Here is a 22,835-nt window from a genome sequence, read left to right as displayed (position 1 = left end):
GCGCCACCCGCGTCCCTTAATTGCATTACTTGTTGGTTAATGTTGACAACCAATATATTAATAATAAATTAATGGTTGTTAAGTCATTTATAAAGTATTTCAAGAAGCAAAAGCTATGCAGCGACTGGAAATAAAGGGACAAATCCCCTTTTTAAAAGGATGAGACCCCCTTTTTAAAAAGACAAATCACAGGCTTGCAATCTAAAAGGACAAGGCCATAAGGAAAAAGGGAAAGGAAAGTAGGGGATGAGATTAAAGGTCTTCAGGAGAAAAGGTGTTTTCAAATACCGTTTACACAGTTGCAAAAAGGGTGAAGTGCAGCTGTTAGGAGATAGTGAAGTACAGAGAAAAGTGGCTTTCTCTTATATCACATCCATTCACTAAGTTTGATCCAGTTTGGAAAGGGGTGTAGCTCAGTGGTAGATGCTTTCTTCAATCCCCATCATCTCCATACAGGCTTGTCTGAAATCCTGGAGAGCTGCTGCCAATCAGTGTAAAGTGTGGATGGGGACCACTTTTGACCCTGGAGGCCAGTTCTTTATCTCCCCTCACCCTACAAGTCAATTTTCCCTTGCACTCCTTCCGCTGCTGACAATTGTAAAAGTGACAATGGAAAAAACTGACAATTGTAAAATTTCAAAATTGCTGACAATTGTAAAAATCTGCTGCGGTGCTGCATGTTCCTTCTGTGTTCCCCCTCTCTTCTGTTCCTTAACACAAAATGCTTACGTTCAACCTGTCTTGAAATGGCTTTCGCCAAGTAATTTATACGTTCCTTTAAATTACATAGCACAGATTAGGGAAGAAAGGGCATGTTATGTACTGAGTTGAATAGGATCCAAACTGCAGCAGTCTGATTGGTCCTAGAACAATAGGCTCCAAAAGGCAGCAGTCTGATTGGTCCTAGAACAATAGGATTCAGAATGCAGCAGTCTGATTGGTCCCAGAACAATGCAGCAGTATGATTGGTTAGCAGGAACCACCCAATCATGCTCCAGATAGAAGTGAATCCACAACCTGATTGGCTTACAGTAGAATTCCGGAATTAGCCAATCATGTGCATCCCACCTTCATCGCCAGTGAAATATACTCAGAGTCGCAAAGTGATTTCATGCTCTTCATTCCTCCTCACCACTATGAGCTGAATAAAGAGCATGAAATCACTTTGCGACTCTGAGTATATTTCAGGGCACTATGTCCTCATGTAGGTTTGCCAACCTAGAGTTTTGTTCATTCAAAATTGCTTCCACAGCTGTCCAGAAAAGTATGAGTGCAGAGACCCAATACATTGCCCATATTTCCCTAGTAATGATCATTCTCCGGCATTCCACCTAGGAGCATTTGTTTTCCCAAGGCATCGCTGTTTAAAAAATAGTGAACCCGATCTACCAGATGTGACACGAGCATACACTGAGGAGTGGGAAAGAGTACATGTGACCAAGGATGCTAGTCAAGCTGATGGGTACCATGGCCATGAGGGGTTTACAAATAAATGTTAATAAAATGTCTATGAATGCTTTGGCTCTACAAAAAAAACACACAAAAATACTGTATATAAAATATATAAATATCTACAAAATGGAAATGTGTTTTTCCTGTATTTCCTTGGACCACGAGAGGGAGCCCAAGTGTAGTTAGAAAAAAGGCACAGGCATTCAGCGTGCCAAGGAAAAGTGCATTAACATTATGTAGGTGTCCAGGAATTCAGTGTCAGCTTAAATGCACGCCCAGATTGTAATACATACAGAGTTTAATTGAAATCATACCAAATGTATATGCATTGCTTCTCCAGCAGGCCAACCAGAAAAGCAGAATGAAGAGTCATTTTTCTTTCAATGAGTGGTTTCACACCCATTTGCTTCCTTGATGCTTTCTCAAGCAAGGATGTGCAAAGGTTTGCAAGGCATGACACTATTTATGAAATGGCATCTGAAATGAAGTTACAATACTCATATCATTTTTATTCCAATCTTGCTTTTCCACTCTTCTTATTTTCACAAAATTGATCATGGCTGATAAATCTAGAAACTACTTCAGTTGTTATTATCTCTAGACATGGACATTTTGTAAAGAGCAATGCCATTCGACAGCAAATTTGGAACACGTCACCAAATACTTTCCAACAAACGCTAGCTCCATAAATAGCACGGGGCATCTTGGGCAAATAGTTCCTCTATTGTTGTACAGCATATTGTTTTAACATTTCCCCCCATTGAGTGGAAAGTACATTGTTCATTAGGAAGTTCTCCTGCACAAGTCCAACTGAAAGGGAGCTGTGCAAGAACAGTGTGTTCTTCTTACAAAGGAGCACATTTATGCAATTCCCTTTTGCCTTAGCATTGCTTGGAGAGAAGTTCCCGGTGGATTGTATCCTTAAAGTTTGACATTCTCGTTATTCAACACTACCCAGTTTCAGATTTTGTAACACATGCTAACTACAGGCATATATTAATATATTATATTGGTATGCTAGGTATGCCAAACAATTCACGGAAGCCAGCAAAACAGAATTGTGCGACAACAATTAATTCGCCCAGAGTGCTCAGCTCATTAGTGTATCCACAATACCATACAGCATACAAATCAAACTTCTCTTCCTTTTAGTACTCATCTATTTATTTGTATTGTACTTCTATTATTGCATTTCAGATAATCCTGAAACAATTTATCCAATTAAAGTGCTGGTCATTGACTGTAGCTATAAAAGACTTCAGTTTAAGAGCAACCTTCTAGCAAATGAGTCTGCCCAGATGTGATGATCTTCATCAGAGACTCTCTTCTGAGGTTAGGGCAGTGATCATCAATAGGACCTCTCTGGTTGTGGTACCTGGAATGTGAAGTGTTTTTTTATTTGCCCAGGGAGTTTAATCTATTGAAGAGCTGGTTTTAACTGGTGTTTTATGGTTTAGTCAACTCGCTGTTTTTTCCCTGCTTCCCCCCTTTTAATTGCACACTCCCCGGGAAGCATATGCTGATGGGCAGCAAGAACATTACCCCCACCCCAAAATAAAGGATATTATTGTGTCCTTGAAAATAGTGCTAAGAATTCTCTGAGTGGGTAAGAGCAGAGTTAATCTCACATAGCTGTCTCTCGAAATAAAATGGCTAATTGTCCAACGCAAGCTATGACCTAGGGAAATAATGAGTAAGAAAAATCTGATTTGAAACATGACATCAATCAGGGCCTCAGTTTTTGCTGCCAACGATGTACTTAGGGGTCTCCGAGTCATCTTTTCCCTACGCAGCTGAAAAGGAGGCTATTGTCTCTCATGCCTTAACCAGAATATCGCTCCCTTGATCGCTGAACTTTTGCCTGAGTGCCTCTCTCTTTCGTAATGAAACGGGGCCACCCAAATATGAGGCAATTGTTTCTATACTCCCTGGAGAAATCCCTAGCTATGCCGAAGTACAGAAGTCTGCAAATTAAAAGGGAGTGGGGGAAAGAATCCTTTTGTTGTTGTTGTTCAAGACACACCCACCCACCCCCCAAACACTGCCTGACAAGAACCTAGTTTACGGAAGCCTGATGGCAACTGAGCCAAGCTCAAGGGCTGTGTTCCTTCTTGACTAGTCCATGGACAAAATAAAAGTGCATAGCCACCCGACACTCTCCTGTGTGCATAAAAGGCCTCTGCACCAGCGTTCCAGATTCGGCTAATGGATTGAAGTTGAATCCTGACAAGACAGAAGTACTGTTTTTGGGGGACAGGAGGTGGGCAGGTGTGGAGGACTCCCTGGTCCTGAATGGGGTAACTGTGCCCCTAAAAGACCAGGTGCGCAGCCTGGGAGTCATTTTGGACTCACAGCTGTCCATGGAGGCGCAGGTCAATTCTGTATCCGGGGCAGCTGTCTACCAACTCCACCTGGTACGCAGGCTGAGACCCTACCTGCCCACGGACTGTCTCGCCAGAGTGGTACATGCTCTGGTTATCTCCCGCTTTGGACTACTGCAATGCGCTCTACGGGGGGCTACCTTTGAAAGTGACTCAGAAACTACAACTAATCCAGAATGCGGCAGCTAGACTGGTGACTGGGGGCGGCCGCCGAGACCACATAACACCGGTCTTGAAAGACCTACATTGGCTCCCAGTACGTTTCCGAGAACAATTCAAAGTGCTGGTATTGACCTTTAAAGCCCTAAACGGCCTCAGTCCAGTATACCTGAAGGAGCGTCTCCACCTCCATCGTTCTGCCCGGATGCTGAGGTCCAGCGCCGAGGGCCTTCTGGCGGTTCCCTCATTGCGAGAAGCAAAGCTACAGGGAACCAGGCAGAGGGCCTTCTCGGTAGTGGCGCCCGTCCTGTGGAACGCCCTCCCATCAGATGTCAAAGCAATAAATAACTACCTGACATTCAGAAGACATCTTAAGGCAGCCCTGTTCAGGGAAGTTTTTAATCTGTGTTATTTTAGTGTATTTTTGGTTTCTATGGAAGCCGCCCAGAGCGGCTGGGGAAACCCAGCCAGATGGGCGGGGTACAAATAATAAATTATTATTATTATTATTATTATTATTATTATTATTATTATTATTATTCTCCTTCTGACCCACCTACCCCAGCTGATATACATCCTCCCGATGGAAACATGCAGATGGGGACAGGTAGGTTTCTATGGAGATTTTCTGTAATAGTGGGCCTGAGGGTATTAACTATGTATGTGTGAATAGTTATTGTCTCACCTTTATTCTTGTAGATATATCCCTGCTTTAAGCCATTTACATATTGTCTTCTCTTGTAGATCATTTACTACAAAGGTTTGCCTTAATTATGCATTCTCAATTTATTTTTAATTTTAATTTTTCCTTATTCTACTTGTTAATTCAGTGCAATTCTGTTACAATTGATTTTGACAATTGTTAATTGATTTTGACAGCTCAATGACTAAGCTCTTTAGTGACGAAACGTCAGATTACCGGAACAGCGTCCAAGCACTGAACTGCTGGTATATCACAAGTGGACTCTTTATTACTGCGTTCAAGATAGAATCTATTTTGGAAGGAGAAGAAATGAGCACTGAACCACTGATACATTACAAGTGAATTCTTAATTTACTGTGTTCGCTATTGTTTAAGAGAAAACCGATGGACTACCACAACCCTCATCTTAGACTACTTGCTATGCTGGCTGGGGCTGATGGGCACTGAAGTCCAACGTTTGGAGTGGTACAATCTCCACCTCCTGGTGTATACTCCGGCTTGGTGGAACACTCTGCCTCATGAGACCAGGGCCCTGCAGGATCTGATTTCTTTCCGCAGGGCCTGTAAGACAGAGTTGTTCTGCCTGGCCTTTGGCTTGGAGCCAATTTGATTCCCTCCCTCTCTTTCTTTTTTCTTTTCCTTTCTCCTCCTGCAATGAGGCTACATTTTAATATTTTAATGTTTCAATATTTTAATGTTGTATTTTAATTTTGTTTTTAAGTTGTAATCATTCAACTTGTTTTTATTATTACTTGTTAGCCGCCCTGAGCCCGGCCTTGGCTGGGGAGGGCGGGGTATAAATAAAAATTATTATTAATTATTATTATTATTATTACTACTTTGATTTTCATTATCTTGTGGTGTCCTTTCCAATAATGCCAAATGTTAGTTTGGCAATATCTATTTTCTTTTAGAAAGCTCAAAAAAGAAACATGGAAGATGGAATAGAAATGACTTGATCAAGGCCCTGAAAGCTTATCAGTGGCAGCCAGGGGTGGGAATGTGTGTCATGAGATTAAAATCTCTTCCTATGCACTATACAGGGATGTTGCAGTTCTAGAACTAGACCCCCCCACTTTTCTCCACAACGTAACTCTATTATGTTCCAATTTAAAGCCAATGACCATGTAATGCTATAGAGCAAAGGAGATGGTATTGAAGGGGGGAAGTGGGGTTGGGGAAGTGCCCTTTGTCCTTTCCCCATTCTTCAAATTCCCCATTTTGAAAAGAAGCATTCCTCTTAAGGGGTGGAGATAAAACTGCAACATTGTGTTGCTGGTCCCACTTGTTTTCCTATATTTCTTACACATTTCAGAACATGATACTACATGCAGTAGCAGTTAATGTTCTAGCACAGTTTGGGTGTGTGCAGAACGAACAGGTTTAGTATGACTTTCTGGTTAGAAATACATATTGTTGGGAGTCATTTTAGTTAAACCCAATACCTTAGCAAGGTAGTAATAATGTTCTTTGCCAGAGTATCTAGTCAGCTCAGAAATTGACTCAATATTTTATATCTTGTGCCTATAGCAAACAGTTTTTAAATCATACCATAATCCTGATTTTAAAATATATGCTTGACAGCGTCTTAATAAATGGTAGAAAAAGCACAGAACTGAAACAGCATTTTGACTAGACTTTAAAAAAAATACTGCAAATGTATTCTCCTGCAACATTATTTTGCCATGTTTATGTGTTTATAGCAAAAGTGAAATAGTTAAGATGTTCAGGCTAATGAACATACATTTACTGGTCCTGTCTCTAGCTCCCTGAACAAGTTCGGCATAATGTGTGGAAGCACTTACAATCTAATCATACAGGCAAAGGCTCTCTCCGAACAAGGGCCTTTGCATATTTCAAGAATCCAGGATAGTGTGGACGGTCTATGGATAAACATTATGTCAAATGCATTTAGGATGGGGCTTATGCTTATTGGATTCCAAACAATCTCCTTTGGCTGAAGATCACCCAAATAGCCAATAGTTACATTGTTTTGTGTAGCAAACCGCTTTGTGGCATTTATTGCAAAGAACAGTTTATACAGTGGTACCTCGGGTTAAGTACTTAATTCGTTCTGGAGGTCCGTTCTTAACCTGAAACTGTTCGTAACCTGAAGCACCACTTTAGCTAATGGGGCCTCCTGCTGCCGCTGCACTGCCGGAGCACGATTTCTGTTCTTATCCTGAAGCAAAGTTCTTAACCTGAAGCACTATTTCTGGGTTAGCGGAGTCTGTAACCTGAAGCGTATGTAACCTGAAGCGTATGTAACCCAAGGTACCACTGTACATTTCTTAATAAATAAAAAAATATTCTGTGAATCTGACATTTACAATGAGCTTTCCAAAAAATGACATCTATTTCAGATGAACCAAATATTTTGCAGGTGACCTTTTAGAGCTTTTTGCAGTCTGCTGGGGTTTGAATCATCCTCAATAATCTAATGTATTCCACACACCTGACTTCCTGACTACTGATTCAATCTCTAGGGCACTTAAAAAAAAAAAATTAAACAGTCCCAATACTGTATATGCAGGTCCCACTATGCGAACATAATCCATTCCAGATAAATGGTTTGTAAGCCGAGTTCTTGCGTAGCAAGCCAACAATTTCCCAAAATCCCGAAGCATTCCCATGAAAAGTTAACCCCCAAAATGTATGTCTCTCTTACTACGCTGCCAGATATTGCACTCGGCTGGAGGATCTTTCCCAGTGTGCAATGATTTGTATGTTCGGATATCTGAATCAGACATTTGTGTAGTGATGTTAGGGTAGGAATCCTTCATGCATGGATAACTGAAGGTTCATATAATGAGTGTTCGTATAGCAGGACCCGGGTGTACAAGACTGTGGGGGACAGCACAGTTTAGTTACTCCTATTATGAAAGATCACCAGTCCCATGTGAATTACCTTGATGTGTCTTCATTCTAGTGAAAACATTATGAAATCCCTAGTGAAGCTGAACCACCTGGGATCTCCCAAATGGATTATATTTGATACTGTGCTGTTGGCACTATTTTGCTAAACCACAGCAGCCTGTCCCATTAGATTTCCAATAATACCGTAAACTACATCATGAATGCAAAATATACTGGACAATTGGGCAAATAGCCGACTAGCAGCCACTGCTTCCAAACCTTTAGGATCAGATTGTAAATACAACCGTATGCTTTCAGTCTAAATACAAGAAAAGCGAGGGAAGCCTCTTCAGGGCTTGTTTGCAAATGCACATTCTTCTGGAGCAAAGCTGTACCTGTGGAAGATGTGGCTTGGTGCTTCTATGACACAAGATCCTGCCTAAACTGGTCCCTTTTGACCCATCCCTTTCCTAACCATTCTCTTCCATTTGTGTGCAGCCTATGACTTGATAAAATGGAAGCTTGGGCCGGGGAAACTTGCAAAGCGAGTCAAAGCCATTTCATAGAAATCTATGGCATGGCACATATGGACACCCACTATTGGGACCGGTATTCTTCTTTGACACACGACCAACCATGGCAGAATGCGTTTCACTAAATTGTCCCGGGTCCTGGTGCATGATCGAGGGCTCGCCCGCACTTCTGCTTCTGCAGTCCTGTTTCCCTCAGAGAAAACCTGCTCTTGCGCCCCTGAACTGGAGCAAATGCCAATTGGGTTTCGTGCAGATGCAGGTTTGCTCTGATTCAGAGGAAAGAGCAGGTTTTTAGGGGGAAAGCGGCAGGCCTGGGTAGAGGGTACACTGTACCCCAGGCCTTGGAGGATTAAGGTGGCTGGAAAGCCCCACCAGGGACTGGCTGCTTTTTAAAAATTTGAGTTTATACTAAATTTTTAAATTTTAACTGTGAGTCTCAGATAACCTCTGTACAGGTCTGCTGGCAGGGCAAGGAACAAACCCCTTGGACCCGCGCTTTCTAAGCACTGGACAAGCCAAGTATAGATGAGCTCACAACCGAGATGTTTTGTATGTGTATTAATGTTTCTATACTCCTGAAAATTTAAATACTGTAAGCAGTTGTTTTTTAAAGTTTTGGCTGGAATAGCCAGATAATGCGATCTTTCCTCCCACAAACAGGAGCCTTGGTCTGGAGAGAGAGAGAGAGAGAGAGAGAGAGAGAGAGAGAGAGAGAGAAAGCTTTGGGTAGTTTTATTGCAGAATATTCCAGTTTCCAACTACTTGGGTCGTGAGGATTAAAAATTATTCCCTGGAAAGAAGTCCCAGCAAAACAAGAATGGATACAAAAATTTATGGAATATGCAGAAATAGCAGAACTTACGGGTAAAATAAGAAATTAAGATAACAAACTTTTTAAATAAATGAATGGAAATGTTTTATTGAAGATTTACAAATAAACTGTAAACATATAAGAACATTGGCAGGATTATTGGAATAACCTGCAGTTTTATAAGAGTATATATTTAAAGTAGATGAATAATAGAGATGAGGTGGAGCGGCTGACAGAGTGGTGCAGAGCTAACAACTTGCTCATAAATACAAGGAAGACAAAGGAGCTTGTGGTGGACTTCAGGAGACAGAAGAGCAATGTCCAGCTACTTCTGATTGATGGGGTCTGTGTGGAGAGGGTAACAACGTTCAGATTTTTGGGTATTGAATTACAAGAGGATCTGTCCTGGAGTGTCAACACAAGGGGGCTTGTGAAGAAGGCGCAGCAGAGACTGTACTTTTTAAGAATCCTAAGGAAAAACCATCTTCCGCAGAAACTGCTGCTTGCCTTCTATCACTGTGCCATTGAGAGCGTGCTCACTTATGGCTTATGTGTGTGGTACGGAAGCTGTACTTCCCAGGACAGGATGGGGTTGTGCGGAGTTGTTAAGGCAGCAGAGAGCATTGTTGGCTGCCCACTCTCCACCTTAGAGCAGATTTATGCCACAAGGTGCCATAGGAAGGCACTGGACATAGTAAAAGATCCATCGCATCCTGGTCACTGTCTCTTCGAGCTCCTGCCGTCGGGACGGAGATACAGGACGATGAAGACAAGAACGAGCCGTCTCAAGAACAGCTTCTTCTCCAGAGCGATCTCGGCCCTGAATGGGAAACCTGGACTTTGAAAGTCATCTAATCTTCCTTGCTGTATCATATTATATTGTTTTAATTAGTGTTTTTATAGTTGTTCTGATTTTGAGTGGAGTGCCCTATCTGGGTGGATGGAGCAGCCAAGTAATTTCGTTGTCCCTGAGAGGGGGCAATGACAATAAAGATATTATTATTATTATTATTATTATTATTATTATTATTAAATGAGTAAATTAATTTAATTTGGAATAGGCAGAAAATATTTTTTAAAAAAAATAAGGAGCCACAGAAAGAGGGGGAATTCGAGTTTCAAAATGTTGAAGATATTGTAAAATTATTGAAATGCATAAAACTGAAGATCATAAATAAAACACTAATTTGTAAAAAGAAAAAATATTCATTTAGGAACTTGGCTGATGGGCAAATCCTCAATAAGCCTGCCTCAGCTAGGGTTATCACCTGTCCTGTATGATAAAGGTTATCCTTTATTTTGATGTAAAATGTTATGTCCTGTACTGATAAAGCGTTTTGGACTGTATTTCAGGTCATCTCTCTTGCTCTCTGCCAGGTTAAGGATCCTTTCCAAATGCATGTGTTTGAAACGGTGTGTTTACAACTACTTGGGTCGTGAGGATTAAAAATTATTCCCTGGAAAGAAGTCCCAGCGGGTCTTACCTTTCCCGCCCCGACCTGGCCACAGTGATCCATGCGACGGTCATCTCCAGGCTTGACTACTGTAATTCGCTCTACGCGGGGCTGCCCTTGAAGCTGTTCCAGAAACTCCAGCGGGTACAGAATGCTGCAGCGAGGCTCCTCACGGGGTCTCTGCCATGGGAGCATATTCACCCAGTGCTTTTCAAGCTGCACTGGCTCCCGGTGGAGTACAGGGTCAGATTTAAGGTGCTGCTTTTGACCTTTAAAGCCCTTCACGGCCTAGGACCTTCGTACCTACGGGACCGCCTCTCCTGGTATGCCCCACGGAGAGCCTCAAGGTCCATAAATAACAACACCCTAGTGGTCCCAGGCCCTAAAGAAGTTAGATTGGCTTCAACCAGAGCCAGGGCCTTTTCAACTCTGGCTCCGGCCTGGTGGAACGCTCTGCCTCATGAGACCAGGGCCCTGCAGGATCTGATTTCTTTCCGCAGGGCCTGTAAGACAGAGTTGTTCCGCCTGGCCTTTGGCTTGGAGCCAATTTGATTCCCTCCCTCTCTTTTTTTTCCTTTCTTTTCCTTCTCCTCCTGCGATGAGGCTACATTTTAATATTTTAATGTTCCATTATTTTAATGTATTTTATTTTTGTTTTTAAGTTGTAACCATTCATCTTGTTTTTATTATTGCTTGTAAGCCGCTCTGAGCCCGGCCTTGGCTGGGGAGGGCGGGGTATAAATAAAAAATTATTATTATTATTATTGTTATTATGTGTACAAGATTTACAAATTCATGTGTCCGTGTCTGCGTGACAAACAGGGTCCAGCCCCTGTCAGGCAGCAATAGATTGGGATGGATTGCTCTGGAGTCCCTTCAACCTTCCTTCATGCAACCGTTATGGTGGTTATCTTTGAATACGCGCGGGAAAAAGATGCGCGCCGCGCAGGCGCCGTAGCGAGTGACGAATAAAAAGAAGGAAGGAAACAGGGCCTCCTCCCCGTAACCCCCCCTCCCACCTTCCTCACCGAGGGATTGGTTCGTGGGACGCATGCGCATGGCGCCTCGTTGGAGAGGCGCTGGAAGACACGGGGCGCGCGCGCGCGGCCCCTCTCTTTCTTTTCTCTCTCACTGGGAGGGGCGGAGCAGGGGGCGGGCCCGCAGAGGCGCGAGGGGAAAGGAGAGAGAGACGGCGCGGAGGAAGGGTTTCTGCACATGCGCAGGAAAGTAATGGTCGGGGAGAGCGGCGGCGCGTCGCTGAGGGAAGCGGGGACGCGCGTGCGCACGCGCGGGACGAGGCAAAGAGGAAGGAAAAGGCGGGGCCTGGTCGGCGAAAGCGACGCCCCCGGCGTGCGGCGACTCGAGGCGGACGCAACTTCCACAGGACGGAGCCCCCGCCGGCGCCCTGAGGAAAGGAGAGCGCCGCGAGCTCGCTGGGCCCCTTCGCTTTCCTCCTCAGCCTCCGCGCGCAGCATGAGAGTCCCGCCTTCCCCGCAGCAGCAGCGACGCGGCGGCGGCGGCAGCTCCGGCCGCTTCCTGCTTGCCTTGGTCCTGAGGAGCGGCCACCCTTCCTCCTCCTGCTGCTGCTCCTCCTCACTGCGGTGAGAGGCTGAGGGGCGCCTGGGCGGCGAACTGCGGCGCTTCCCTGGCCGGCCTTGAGGGAGCGAGCCAGCCAGCGAGATCCCATTGGCTTCTTCCCATGCTCTCCGAAAGTGCCCCGCCGCCTCCCCGCCCTGCTCGCCTGGCCTCGGAGGTCTTGGGAAAGAGGTTGCTTCGCGCCGCTGCCGACATCGCAACCGAGAACCTCGGAGGGGGGAAAGAAAGTGGGAGGAGGACGAGGAGGGAAACCACCGCGGGCATCGCCACCCCGACCCCAAAATAAACACCTTCTCCTCCCCTCCGATCTTGCGTTGGAAGAGCAATCACTGGAGACTGTTATTTGAATCATCATCATAACCTTCATTTTTTGGGGGGATGATTTAATGTTCTCTTTTTGTCAAAGGACTGGTACTTTTCCTAGTTTTGGGGGTTTTTTTCTGGGAAAAGGGAACTGTGAAGGGAGAGCTTTCCTGGATTTCACTGCACCTGGGAATTCCTTCTGAGCTGGTTCAGATTCCTCCCCGCGAACATACAGACATATAAGCTGTAAATAAACACGGATCAGGGATTTGTTTTCAGGCGAAGGTCCTTTCCAACCAACCATGGAGCATAGCAGAATGGATTACTTCTGCGATCAGGTGCCGCAGAAAGATGTGGGCCGCAGGATGCAGGTCGGCCAAGAATTTCTGGAGTATCTGAACGATCCCAGCGTTTCCACTGATCTTGAGCAGGATCAGCAACGCCTGGATAAAGTCATTGATGAATTGACAGGATGGGTGAACTCTAGTAATTATAAGGTAAGCTTATTTGTGCTTTATTTCGTTTGCAGCGGGGAAACGTATTTTACGTGGTCCTCGTTTTCGTAAAAGTGTTTTCTTTGTGGCTTGCCCTTTCAGTGAACCTGTGGGCCAAAATCAAGTTTATTCCCGGATTTTAAAATGTTTCTTATGGGTTTGAGATGCTTGTTTTTCCAATACCTTCATATTGTACCAATTAAATAATGTACTGGCCCAGGAGTGAAAGGGCAGCGTCCAAATAGAAATGCATTAAGACTGCAGTCATATATTTGCATCATTGGATTCAAGGAGTTTTCTTCCATATAAAAATATGCAGGGTTTGGCAGTGTGTCATCATGCTGATCCGATTTTAGGCTGCAGTGCTGCCTCACTTACATGGGAGTGTCCCAGAGAAGTCACTTGGGCTTTCTTCGGAGTAGGTTATAGGAGTACACTGCTAGATACAATGCTCCTTGTTAAGGGTTTTTGTTTACTTTCCAAATTAAGTTCTTTCTGTGGAGGGCCAACAAAGCCTAAGATAAGTCAACAATGTGCTGAAACAGTCCAGTTTGGAGGGTAAATAGGAGTTATTCTCTATGGTGATAATTTAATCCCAGGCTTTTTCATTACACTTTCCAGAAAATTTGTAGCGACTCTTTGAATTTTCCATGCTGTTTTTTCTTTTCTTTTTGGCTGTCACATAGGAAAATAGTAATTATTGAGAGATGAGGTGTGGAAAACGTGCTTAAAATAAAAAAAAATAAAAACTTTTGAGATTGCAGTAGAAAACTTGAGAATGTTGTTGTATTACCTACCAGTGATGGACTTGACCATTTCAATAGCTAGTCAGTGACTTAACTACTGTATAGCTCATTTACAGTCCTGTCATCTGGTGGCGGTATTGCTCCATAACCCAGGCTTCAGATGTGTTGATTACTCAAATTCCCCAGAGATGAATCTGTGTGTATAATCTGTGCATATCATATATATATATGTATATATATGCGTGTGCATGCCCGCAGTTGCTATGAATTATTGGATACTAATTTAAAAAATGATTTGTAGTGCTTTTAGGTACATTCAGACATGAGTCATATTGCAAGTACCTAATCCAATAGAGCAAAAAGAGATTGAGATGTTTATGCTTTTGTGTATTGGTGAGTACCATAGATTTTCAAAACACTGCACGTGACTGTACCCACGTGTGTGGAACAGATGGATTCTTAGTGGTGTTCATACTTGCTTTTAGTTAGAGACTGTTTCCCAGTTACACTCTCTTTATTTATCTTTAATGAATGATCTGTATGAGGGTTAGATTTAGTAGTCAGTATAATAAAGACAACTTCATGAAGAGAAATGGTAAAGAAAAAATAAGCTTGAAGGCAGGATACAGGAGCAAACACCTACATGGAGATGGAAAGAATGGAGAAACAAGGTAAATATTTTGAAAGTACTAGAATCAGTTTCTTCAGTTAACAGCTAAGATACCACATTTCCCAACAGCTTGAGCTTTGTTTAGATGCGTAGTTAGCTATTCCCATTATTGTTGTTGTTTTAGATGTGTAGTTAGCTATTATTATTATTATTATTTTGTTGATTTGTTGTTGTTGTTGTTGTTGTTGTAAAAAGCATGTTTGTAGATGGTCAGATGTTAAGTGTTTAATATAGAAATGCAAATGTTAGTACAGTATTTCAGCCAGAGCTTTAATACTTACTTCACAACTATAAATCATTACTCTAAGAATTGCTTTAAAATCACAATTTAAGAATTAAAAAGAAATCTAACTAACCTTAATCCATAGTAGTTTTGTATGTGTGTGTGTATGTATGTATATATATGTGTAAAAATAGTAAACTACCAGAGTGCAGTTTTATGGATGTTCCCTCTGTGTTCAGGGCAAGCTAAATCTAGTGATACTTTTGAGTAAGCATGCAGTTCTCAAGGGGCTGACTCCATTTACCTGGGAGTAATCTTCATTGTAATAAGTAGGATTTAGGATTGTAATGTTAGTCTATTGCAGCAATTTCAACTTGTGTCCTCTGACAGCTTCAAAAATGAATCTGTGTCATACTATAAACTTTGAGAGTCCTCTTTATCAGATACATACTTTTTTGTTCTATTCAAATATCATTTTGTTTGTTCTGGTGTACAGAAATTCTGGATGTTTCAGAAATTTCCTTACAGATGCAAATCTCTTAAAAGTAGGGAAAATTTCAACAGTGGAGTCAAATGACCAAGAAATACAAATATTATTGGTGGCATTTGTATGGAGAGTTTGATTTTTAAAATATATATATTTAAATTTATAATTGTACAACAGCAATAACTGACAATTAAATAATATGTCTATTAATTCTATAATCTGTTAATTTTAGCACCTGTAGTGATAGTGTGTGTGTGAGAGAGAGCCTACATCTCAATTGAGTCCTGAATAAATAGGAACTTGCTAAACTATAATTTATCTGAGTCACTCAGTCGAAAAATAGTGATTTTAATTCAAAAGCAGAGGTCCAGAAATGAATGAGGGAACATTTCCATCTTCTGCCTAGAGGCTGATTTACTTTTCCTGCATAGATAGCAGAAGTGGATTGTTGGCAGAGGATAGCATACATTGGATTAAAGATGATCAACTGAATGAGTTTCTAATTGTATGGCTGCTGCTGTTAGGTTCTTTAATGGTTATTTCCTGAATGGATGTGGGCAGGGGATGGTGGGAAGTGTTTGAGATTCAGGTTTCTTGCAGGACCTCACTCTTTGTTTCTTTGATACTGTTTTTACATAGTAAATTATAGTGTTGGTGTATTCTCTGTAAGCAATGGCAAGCCTGTCACTGGCATCCAAGAGGACCTATTGTTGAGAATGCCTATCTTAGCTCATTAAAACTTCACATGGAAGTTGTACAGGCCAACAAGCAAGTCCCCCCCCCCCCAAATGTTTGGAGCCTGTCCTGGGTACAAAACTGGCCTTTACAAATCCCTTTCTTTAGTTCCTTGTGTTGTCGGTATTGCAGTTTTGAGAAGAACATCAATTGTAAATTCTTCAGGGGTGAATTTCTGTAGAAGAATTTGGCACAAATACAGTTGTGACCTTCATAGTCAAACACGTGGTCTGCTCTGGGTGGTAGCTGGAAACATAAACACATGATGCAGCCTGGGTTTTTGGCATAAGGTGACTTATTTGTCTGCCATATAGTTTCCCTGGGTATCCAGAAAGCGCAGGTGTGTTTTGAAGATCACTCACAGTTCACAATGTTGTTAACTGCGCCAAAGGTACTCATTGAAATTATATCACATTGTCACAGCAGTCCCTGTTTCAGGAATAAGTACAGTACCTATCTGCTCTCGTCTCTTTCTTCAGCTACTGTCATATGGAATTGTGACCAGACTAATTTACTGGCGACATTATTCTTTGGAATAATTGCTTAGATTGTAATCCAGTAACAACAGGCCACTTCCGGAGCCATGGAGCCATTTAGAATTTTCAGAAGTGTTTTGGCCACCACCACAAAATTCTGCAGTTGAGAGCATTGTGCAGCATGTTGTAGGCACTAGAGTTACATTATGCTTCCATATCTAGCTTGTTGTAAATGAGTAGAGTTGGGTATGCTGTTCACTCACTGCTACGAAAGCATTCCCTCTGCTGGTTAATTATGTGTTTACCCTCTTCTGTTAGAGTCCTTGTTTCACTCAACACTAACTTATAAGGTGGATAGTTACCGGTAGCTTAAATTGTTTTCGCATACTCTTCAATGATAGGAGGGTGTGATATACCTAACAGGAATCTGCCTAATGCAACATTCCCACATATACCTGACTTATTTGCATGTAGAGATAGCAGGGGAGCACTGAACAGTTCTCAGCCACTGTGTGGGATCTAGGACCAATGTGAAAATTTAAATCATCCAGGGCCTAGTGATGTTTTGGAGAAACAGCTTTGCAGCCGCTTAGCAGGTGTGGTATCACCATGTAAGAATGTATAGATATACAGTATTTATATTTAAAATTTGCAGACAGAGTTCTTCTGGACAAGTGCAGCTCTATAGCTATGGAAAACACATGGGCAGGGAGTTGATCCAGGAGGTTTTGTTCTGAAGAGGTTAAAGTCCGAGGGGTACAAGTTCAACTGGCTGGTAGATAAGTATTTTTTGCCATTCTCCTGTTGATAACAGAGATGGTTTGAGAGTTGAGTATATTTTGAATTGTATATGGATGAGAATAAAAAAAAATTGTTGGTAGTTATTCGGGGGGGGTTGATTTTTGAAGACTATTTCTGTGTTATAATATTTCATCTTCCTGAGCATTCTGGTGTATGTGTTATGCTTTAAATTTGAGGTTGAACCATAGAATAACTGGGCAGTTCAGCATATTTTAAACAATTTTGCTATAAATGATATAAATATATCATGTTAAGTTCTAGGAATAATGGGTAGCTGGACTGTTTCATTTTTAATATGAAAGTCTTGGTTTTGAACTCAAAAAGATGAGCAAATGCTTCTAGTCTTAAAGTATGAGGTTTTACTCAGAGGTGGTAGAATTAGTGTGTTAAATGTCTCTTCAAGGCTTCTCCAGCAGTCCCCATCAAGCTAAATAACACCTTTAATTCTCTACCAAGAGAAATACTCTCTTTTAAAGAATAGCTTTGCAGATCTTTTTTCAATTTTAGTCTTGAAACCAAGTGAAATTTGCGTTTCTTTAGATAGGCCACTGAATTTTAAGTAAGGGTGTCTTGCTTGAATTTTCATTGTTTACTCTGCTGTCACCTTGGGATTAGTCAGAAAGAAAACCACACCTTGCTTGTAGGCACTTGTGGTCCTAAACTACTAGCTATTCTGTACTTGAAATTCATAGCTTTCCTCTGTTATGCAACTCAAAATGTTTTCTAAGTATAAATGTTGCTAGTAAACATTGGTAGTTAAATGAAAGAATAATAGAAAACCCCACTATTACATTTCTTTAAAAAAACCAATATTATTATGTTTACTTTATGGCTTGCTGTTTAGATTTTCTTCAGATTTGAAACATTTTTTTCCATATAGGTTTTGCAACATTGCCCCCAGTGCTTATCCTTGCTCTGCACTAGCTTATGGACAGTAGTACTGTATGCAGAAAGGATTTAAATATTTGTCTCTGCTAGGCATAAATCACAGAAGAAAGGCCTAGTGGGCTCCTGCAGTTCTAAGAGCATTTTTTATAATGATGATAAACAGTGGTGAGAGAATAGATTTCTGTGATCAAACTTTCTCAAGAAGAGCCCAAGTTGCTGTTCCTTAAATTTAGGTCTCCAGGTGGTGTTGGCCTTATAATTTCCATCAGCCTCAACCAGGTAAGACAGCAGCCAAAGATGATGAAAGTTAGTCAAAAAACCTATGGGGAACCAAGGTGGAAGAATATTTTCCAATCTTTTGCCATTCATCCATAGTCACGGCACTGTGTGAATAAGTTTTTAATTGTGGTTTCTTACTCTGAAAGCTTACATATGTGATGCTGACTTAGATGGCTTAATCAGCTTTTTGTAACCTGTAGTTGTCCAAAAGTGATGGACTTCAGCTTCCATCAGCTGTTGTGGCCAATGGTCAGGACTGATGAGAGTTGTAGTTGAAAACATCTGGAGGAGAAACTAGGTTCTGGAAGACTGGAGTAGAGGGTAAGCCATCAGCCAAACTTGCATTTTTAAGATTTCTCATTATTTTCACAGGTATCACTACTTGGATTAGATCTTCTAGGTGCCTTTGTTGACAGACTTTCAGGACGCTTCAAATCCTATATAGGACCTGGTGAGTGAGTGGCTTTAAAATGTTATGTGTAAAAGAACTGAAGATAAGCAATTTGGTGATTCTCTTAGGATGCCTTTTGTTCAGTTTTTCAAAGTAAAAAATACACACATACTGTGATGGGATGATGAGTTGCTTGTGCGTAAAGCTTAGTCCCTCAGAGTTTGGCCTGATTATCAAAGCTCTGTCAATAGCGGAGCCCCTTAAGCATGACTCCCTCAAGAATCCGACAGTGGGCATTTGCGGAATCTCTTCCAACATAAAAGCTCCTTAACGGAAACGTGTCTTCGGGATTCTCGGCGCGACAGTTTCCAGCGAGGGGTGGGTGTCCCTATATGAGGTCCTGAAACTTCCCCACTGTTTTCGCTGGAAGTGTCCCTGAGCCATCCCTCCGACTCACTTTCCCTCGGAGCTCCTTCTCTCCCCCTGCTGGTTCCCTCCTCTGCTGCTAAGTCTCTCCTAGCCTCCGTGAGCCCTTCCACCACCTGCCCTTCCGATGGCAGTTCCCTGACACATACCATGTCAGTTGTCTTTAGTATGATAAAGCTAAGATTAGTATCCAAATGTTAATACCTGTACAGTTGTGTTAAATTCAAAGGATTGTGTTATAGTACCCAAATGCATGGTTATGTTGCACACTTTGCTCAGATGTTGGTCTTCTGTCTGTGCTGTGCAAAGTAGTCCAGGGCGATGTAGCGATATATCACCCAGGACTGGTATGAAACCGCTGCGCACCTGAGTCCCTCTGCTAGCAGCACCCTCTAGAGGGACTCAAGAGTCTTCCTCCAGTGGGTGCTGCTAGCTGAGGGACTTAAGAACGGTGGCTGTTGCATGAGTGACACACTGCTGAGTAAAACCAACATCACGGTCTGCCCTCATACACTACAGAGGAAGAAACAAGCTGCACCAGCAAGGCGCCAATACAGCGTCTCCCTTCGCATCTTTAAACTGCTCAGCTAAGAAGCCAGCAGCTGCCCTTGCATCAGCTGAGCAGTTAATGGAGCCCTCAGCCCGGCGCCGGCGGTGGAATGGGGACTCCATGAAACCGCTGGGCTGTGGGGCATACGGTTGGCACTCCCCTCAGCTGAACAGTTAAGGGAGCCAGCAGCGGGATGGGGGCTCTGTGAAACTGCCCCTCCTAACTGAGCAAACCATCAGGCCCCCAGCTGAGATGCAGGCAGGGGAAGTTGCATTGGCCCCAGCCTGTGTGCTGGGGTTAAAGGGCCTCAGCTCCTGCAGTTAGAGCTGTGACAGTTTCACCCTTTGTCTCGTCAGCTGGGGCCAATGCAGTTTGTTTTAACATCGCAGTATATCACCAAACCATGATGTTTGGTGATACATCGCAATGTTGAAGGCCTAACATCACACAGCCCTAGTGTATCTACTATATCCAAAGCTACAGACTTCTTGAAAATAAAAAGCCCAAAGTCCTCTAAATACATGGTCAAGTTTATCCTGGCAACAGGCAAAATTGGATCTAAAATCATAGGACTGTGATTCAATGAACTAATGCAGGCATGTCCAACTTGCAAGAGACTGAGATCTACTCCCACTATAAAAAAACTGGCAGTGATCTACCAAAGTTGTTGAGCTATTTTAAGGAAATTTTATAGACTACCATTGCCTTCTAGCAGCAGTTCCTGTCTACTAGCTATGGGCACTCAAGTGGGGCATTCCACTCCCTTGGTTATGTATTATTTTAAAAAAAAATTCTAAGTGATGCAGCATTTTGTTACTATTGAGCATACTCATTCCTCATTGAGCTTTCAGAGAACCCTGTAGGCTCTTAATATATGTATATATATATATATTTTGTACTGCAAATCTTGGGGCTCACTTGAGCATGCTAATGCGTCACCTTTGTTTCTAAGTGACCCTGTTTTGGTTGAATTTATTGTTGTTACCCACCACCCAAGTTTGCTGTTAGAGGGAGTGATGTATTTATTGTGTGTAATACTGTTTTAGCAACTTTTAAGATGGCAGGTCAATCAACTTGGATTGACTAGGAAGAATTCCAGTTGCTAGCATAACATTGCCAAGTGACTAGATTTTGAAAAAGTTTCCAGTTCACTATTGTGGGCATATGTGTTTGCCTGGTTTTGATTTAATAGAGGTTGTGTTCGTATGAGGAAATTCTAATTAGTACTTTTAAAGGGCTCTCTTTCCAGCCTGCCAATCTTATTCAGATCAAATCACAGCATGACTTTGGTCATGCAAGATCAGTTATGACATTAAGTACCACTTAGCTTCATTATTCTAGGATTAAAACTTTTCACTCATAAAATACTACTTTTGAATCTTTGAATGTTTGACTTGTCTGAGGGTGTAAATGGAATTTTTCTGTTCTTCTGTTTCATGCTTTGTTTAGAGCTTAAAGAATATTCCTGAGGATGTTGAAAGAATTTACATGGACTTAATTCCCACTAAAGGCAGTGGTTTTCAAACTTCTTTTTCCAGGCCACACTATCAGAATAAAAATTTGCTCGCACCATACTGAATTTTTTATTAATAAGAAATACATTGAAAAACAAAAAGAAACAACCAACAGTGCTTGATTTTAAAAAGATATCTATTAATATCCTACAAGTAAATATATATAAATGTATATTAATACTAATAATACTAGTACTATACTATACAGTTTAAATCTTTCTTTAATTGCCATCGAATCTTTCCGGCACACTTGCCACCCCTCCTCCTACACTATTGTGGCACGCAAAGCCCTTTGAGAACTACTGCGCTAAGCAAACACTTAGTTGGATGTTGTGGGGAACATTTGCAATACTGTTTTTAATGGAAATTAATAGTGCATTTGTCCTAAATAATAAATTAAACTCCCTTGTGTACATAGTTCCCATTAACTCCAGTGTGGTAACTAGATCTGGCTGTGCCACCCACCTATCAATCACTTGACATATTCTCAGGGGTTCATTCTCAACACTGATCAGCTGATGGGTGCTGAGAGGGAGTCCCTTTGAAGTCCATTTGCAGATGTGGTTTGGATTCAAACCACACCCATAAGTAGATGTTTTCTCTTTGTGGACTGACAGAAGGAAAATGTCAGTCTGCAGGCACAGCTTGAATCCACACCACCTCTGCCATGTCTTTCCCTGCCCCACTCTGCCACCACAGATTATGTTAGATCAGTGTTTCCCAACCTTGGGCCTCCAGCTGTTTTTGAACTACAACTCCCATCATCCCTGACTAGCAAGACCAGTGGCAAGGGATGATGGGAATTGTAGTCCAAAAACAGCTGGAGGCCCAAGGTTGGGAAACACTGTTTAGATGTTGGACACGTGAGAAAAAGGTCTCATAGATATAATGAGGCTCACCAGCCAAAGGTTCCTCACTGCTGCCATAGCTCAAAGTGTGTGTAATGGCTAAGCAATCCCCAAACAATCTTTAATGAAGATGCTTTCAGAAGTAGTATTTGAATATTTACTAAGAAGGTAGTTCTAGGACTGAGCCAAATGAACATTAGATGATCTCAAGGAGTGAGGTGGAGGTGGAAGAACTCTTCTCATAGAACTTCTCATTGAAGTGGCTGTGCGGTCTTCCCATTTCTTCCCCCCTTCCATGTTCTAATCAAGCCCCTGCACTCTTCAGCCACCTGTGACCATTGCTAAAAACCATCTCTAATGAATAGACCTGGGCAAAGCATTTTATGAAGTTGCATGGTTTCCAGCAACACTGTACAGGAGAAAAAAAATCAGATTGCTCTATGCCAGGCAGCCATCATATTTTCTGTACTGTGTTTCTGGAACTACATAGTGTCATCGCATAACTCCCTTCCCAGTACTGTTAATTAAGGCCCCCACCCCAAGCATTACAGCTGTCTGCTGAGTGCAGAGGCTTGTCTTTGTTCCGAGTTGAATAAGGAGGGGGGGCAGAGAAAGATTGTAAGTACCCCACCCAGCTGATCATGCTGCGGCTTTCACTGGAGCTCCTCAAAGATCAGAGATGTTTTGCTACATCTCTGCTTGAATATGAAGGTCCAGCAAAGATGGGAGAAGGGAATCATGTGCACATGCTGCACATGCTGCTGTGTCACTACATGCTGCGTTAGCACACATGGGAACTGTGCCCTGTTTAGATTATTAGCTTCTATGTTCAAAATTAAATTTGAACCTGGGTGTATAGAATGCCAGACAGGTAAGATTTTCTTGCGTGCCTGACATCATTTTTAGCTGAGGCTCCAGTTTTAATGAGCACTAGTAAGCAAAGACATTTGTGAATACGTTTATCATGTGGTGTCATCTTTGGTTCCAAGCCATGATATATCATGAGAAAGTAGTGTTAGAAAAGTCTTGTGTGAAAATATTCAAACACATACTTTTGTA

At 42.1% G+C, this 22,835-nt stretch overlaps 1 protein-coding gene and 1 long non-coding RNA gene across 51 annotated transcripts in view; both read left to right on the top strand.

The window, feature by feature from the left end:
• Nucleotides 1–4,530: 4,530 nt before the first annotated feature.
• On the top strand, nucleotides 4,531–9,082 carry LOC310828498. Of its 2 annotated transcripts, none has more exons than XR_014556971.1 (3): nucleotides 4,531–4,599; nucleotides 8,540–8,639; nucleotides 8,787–9,082. It is a non-coding gene; the product is annotated as an uncharacterized lncRNA (long non-coding RNA). The 2 variants fall into 2 exon arrangements; XR_014556972.1 differs by lacking the exon at nucleotides 8,787–9,082 and adding an exon at nucleotides 8,745–8,782 and having other exon boundaries at nucleotides 8,540–8,628.
• A 2,316-nt stretch (nucleotides 9,083–11,398) lies between these two features.
• The window catches only part of CLASP2 (cytoplasmic linker associated protein 2), a 122,599-nt gene continuing 111,162 nt past the window's right edge, over nucleotides 11,399–22,835 (top strand). For 14 of the 49 annotated variants that reach the window (XM_083705483.1, XM_083705490.1, XM_083705491.1 and 11 more), the window contains exons 1-2: nucleotides 11,604–12,745; nucleotides 18,420–18,498. In XM_083705483.1, coding sequence (XP_083561609.1) covers nucleotides 12,551–12,745; nucleotides 18,420–18,498 — 274 coding nt within the window. In that variant the 5' untranslated portion in view covers nucleotides 11,604–12,550. Of the gene's footprint in view, nucleotides 12,746–18,419; nucleotides 18,499–22,835 lie in introns of all 49 variants that reach the window. The other 35 variants (XM_083705478.1, XM_083705477.1, XM_083705520.1 and 32 more) reach the window with 12 other exon arrangements.

The sequence above is a fragment of the Podarcis gaigeae genome (assembly GCF_964106915.1).
Source record: "Podarcis gaigeae genome assembly, chromosome: 12".
Classification (NCBI taxonomy): Eukaryota; Metazoa; Chordata; class Lepidosauria; order Squamata; family Lacertidae; genus Podarcis; species Podarcis gaigeae.
The sequence above is the reverse complement of the archived record's forward strand: the minus strand, read 5'-3'. Positions and strand labels throughout refer to the sequence as shown.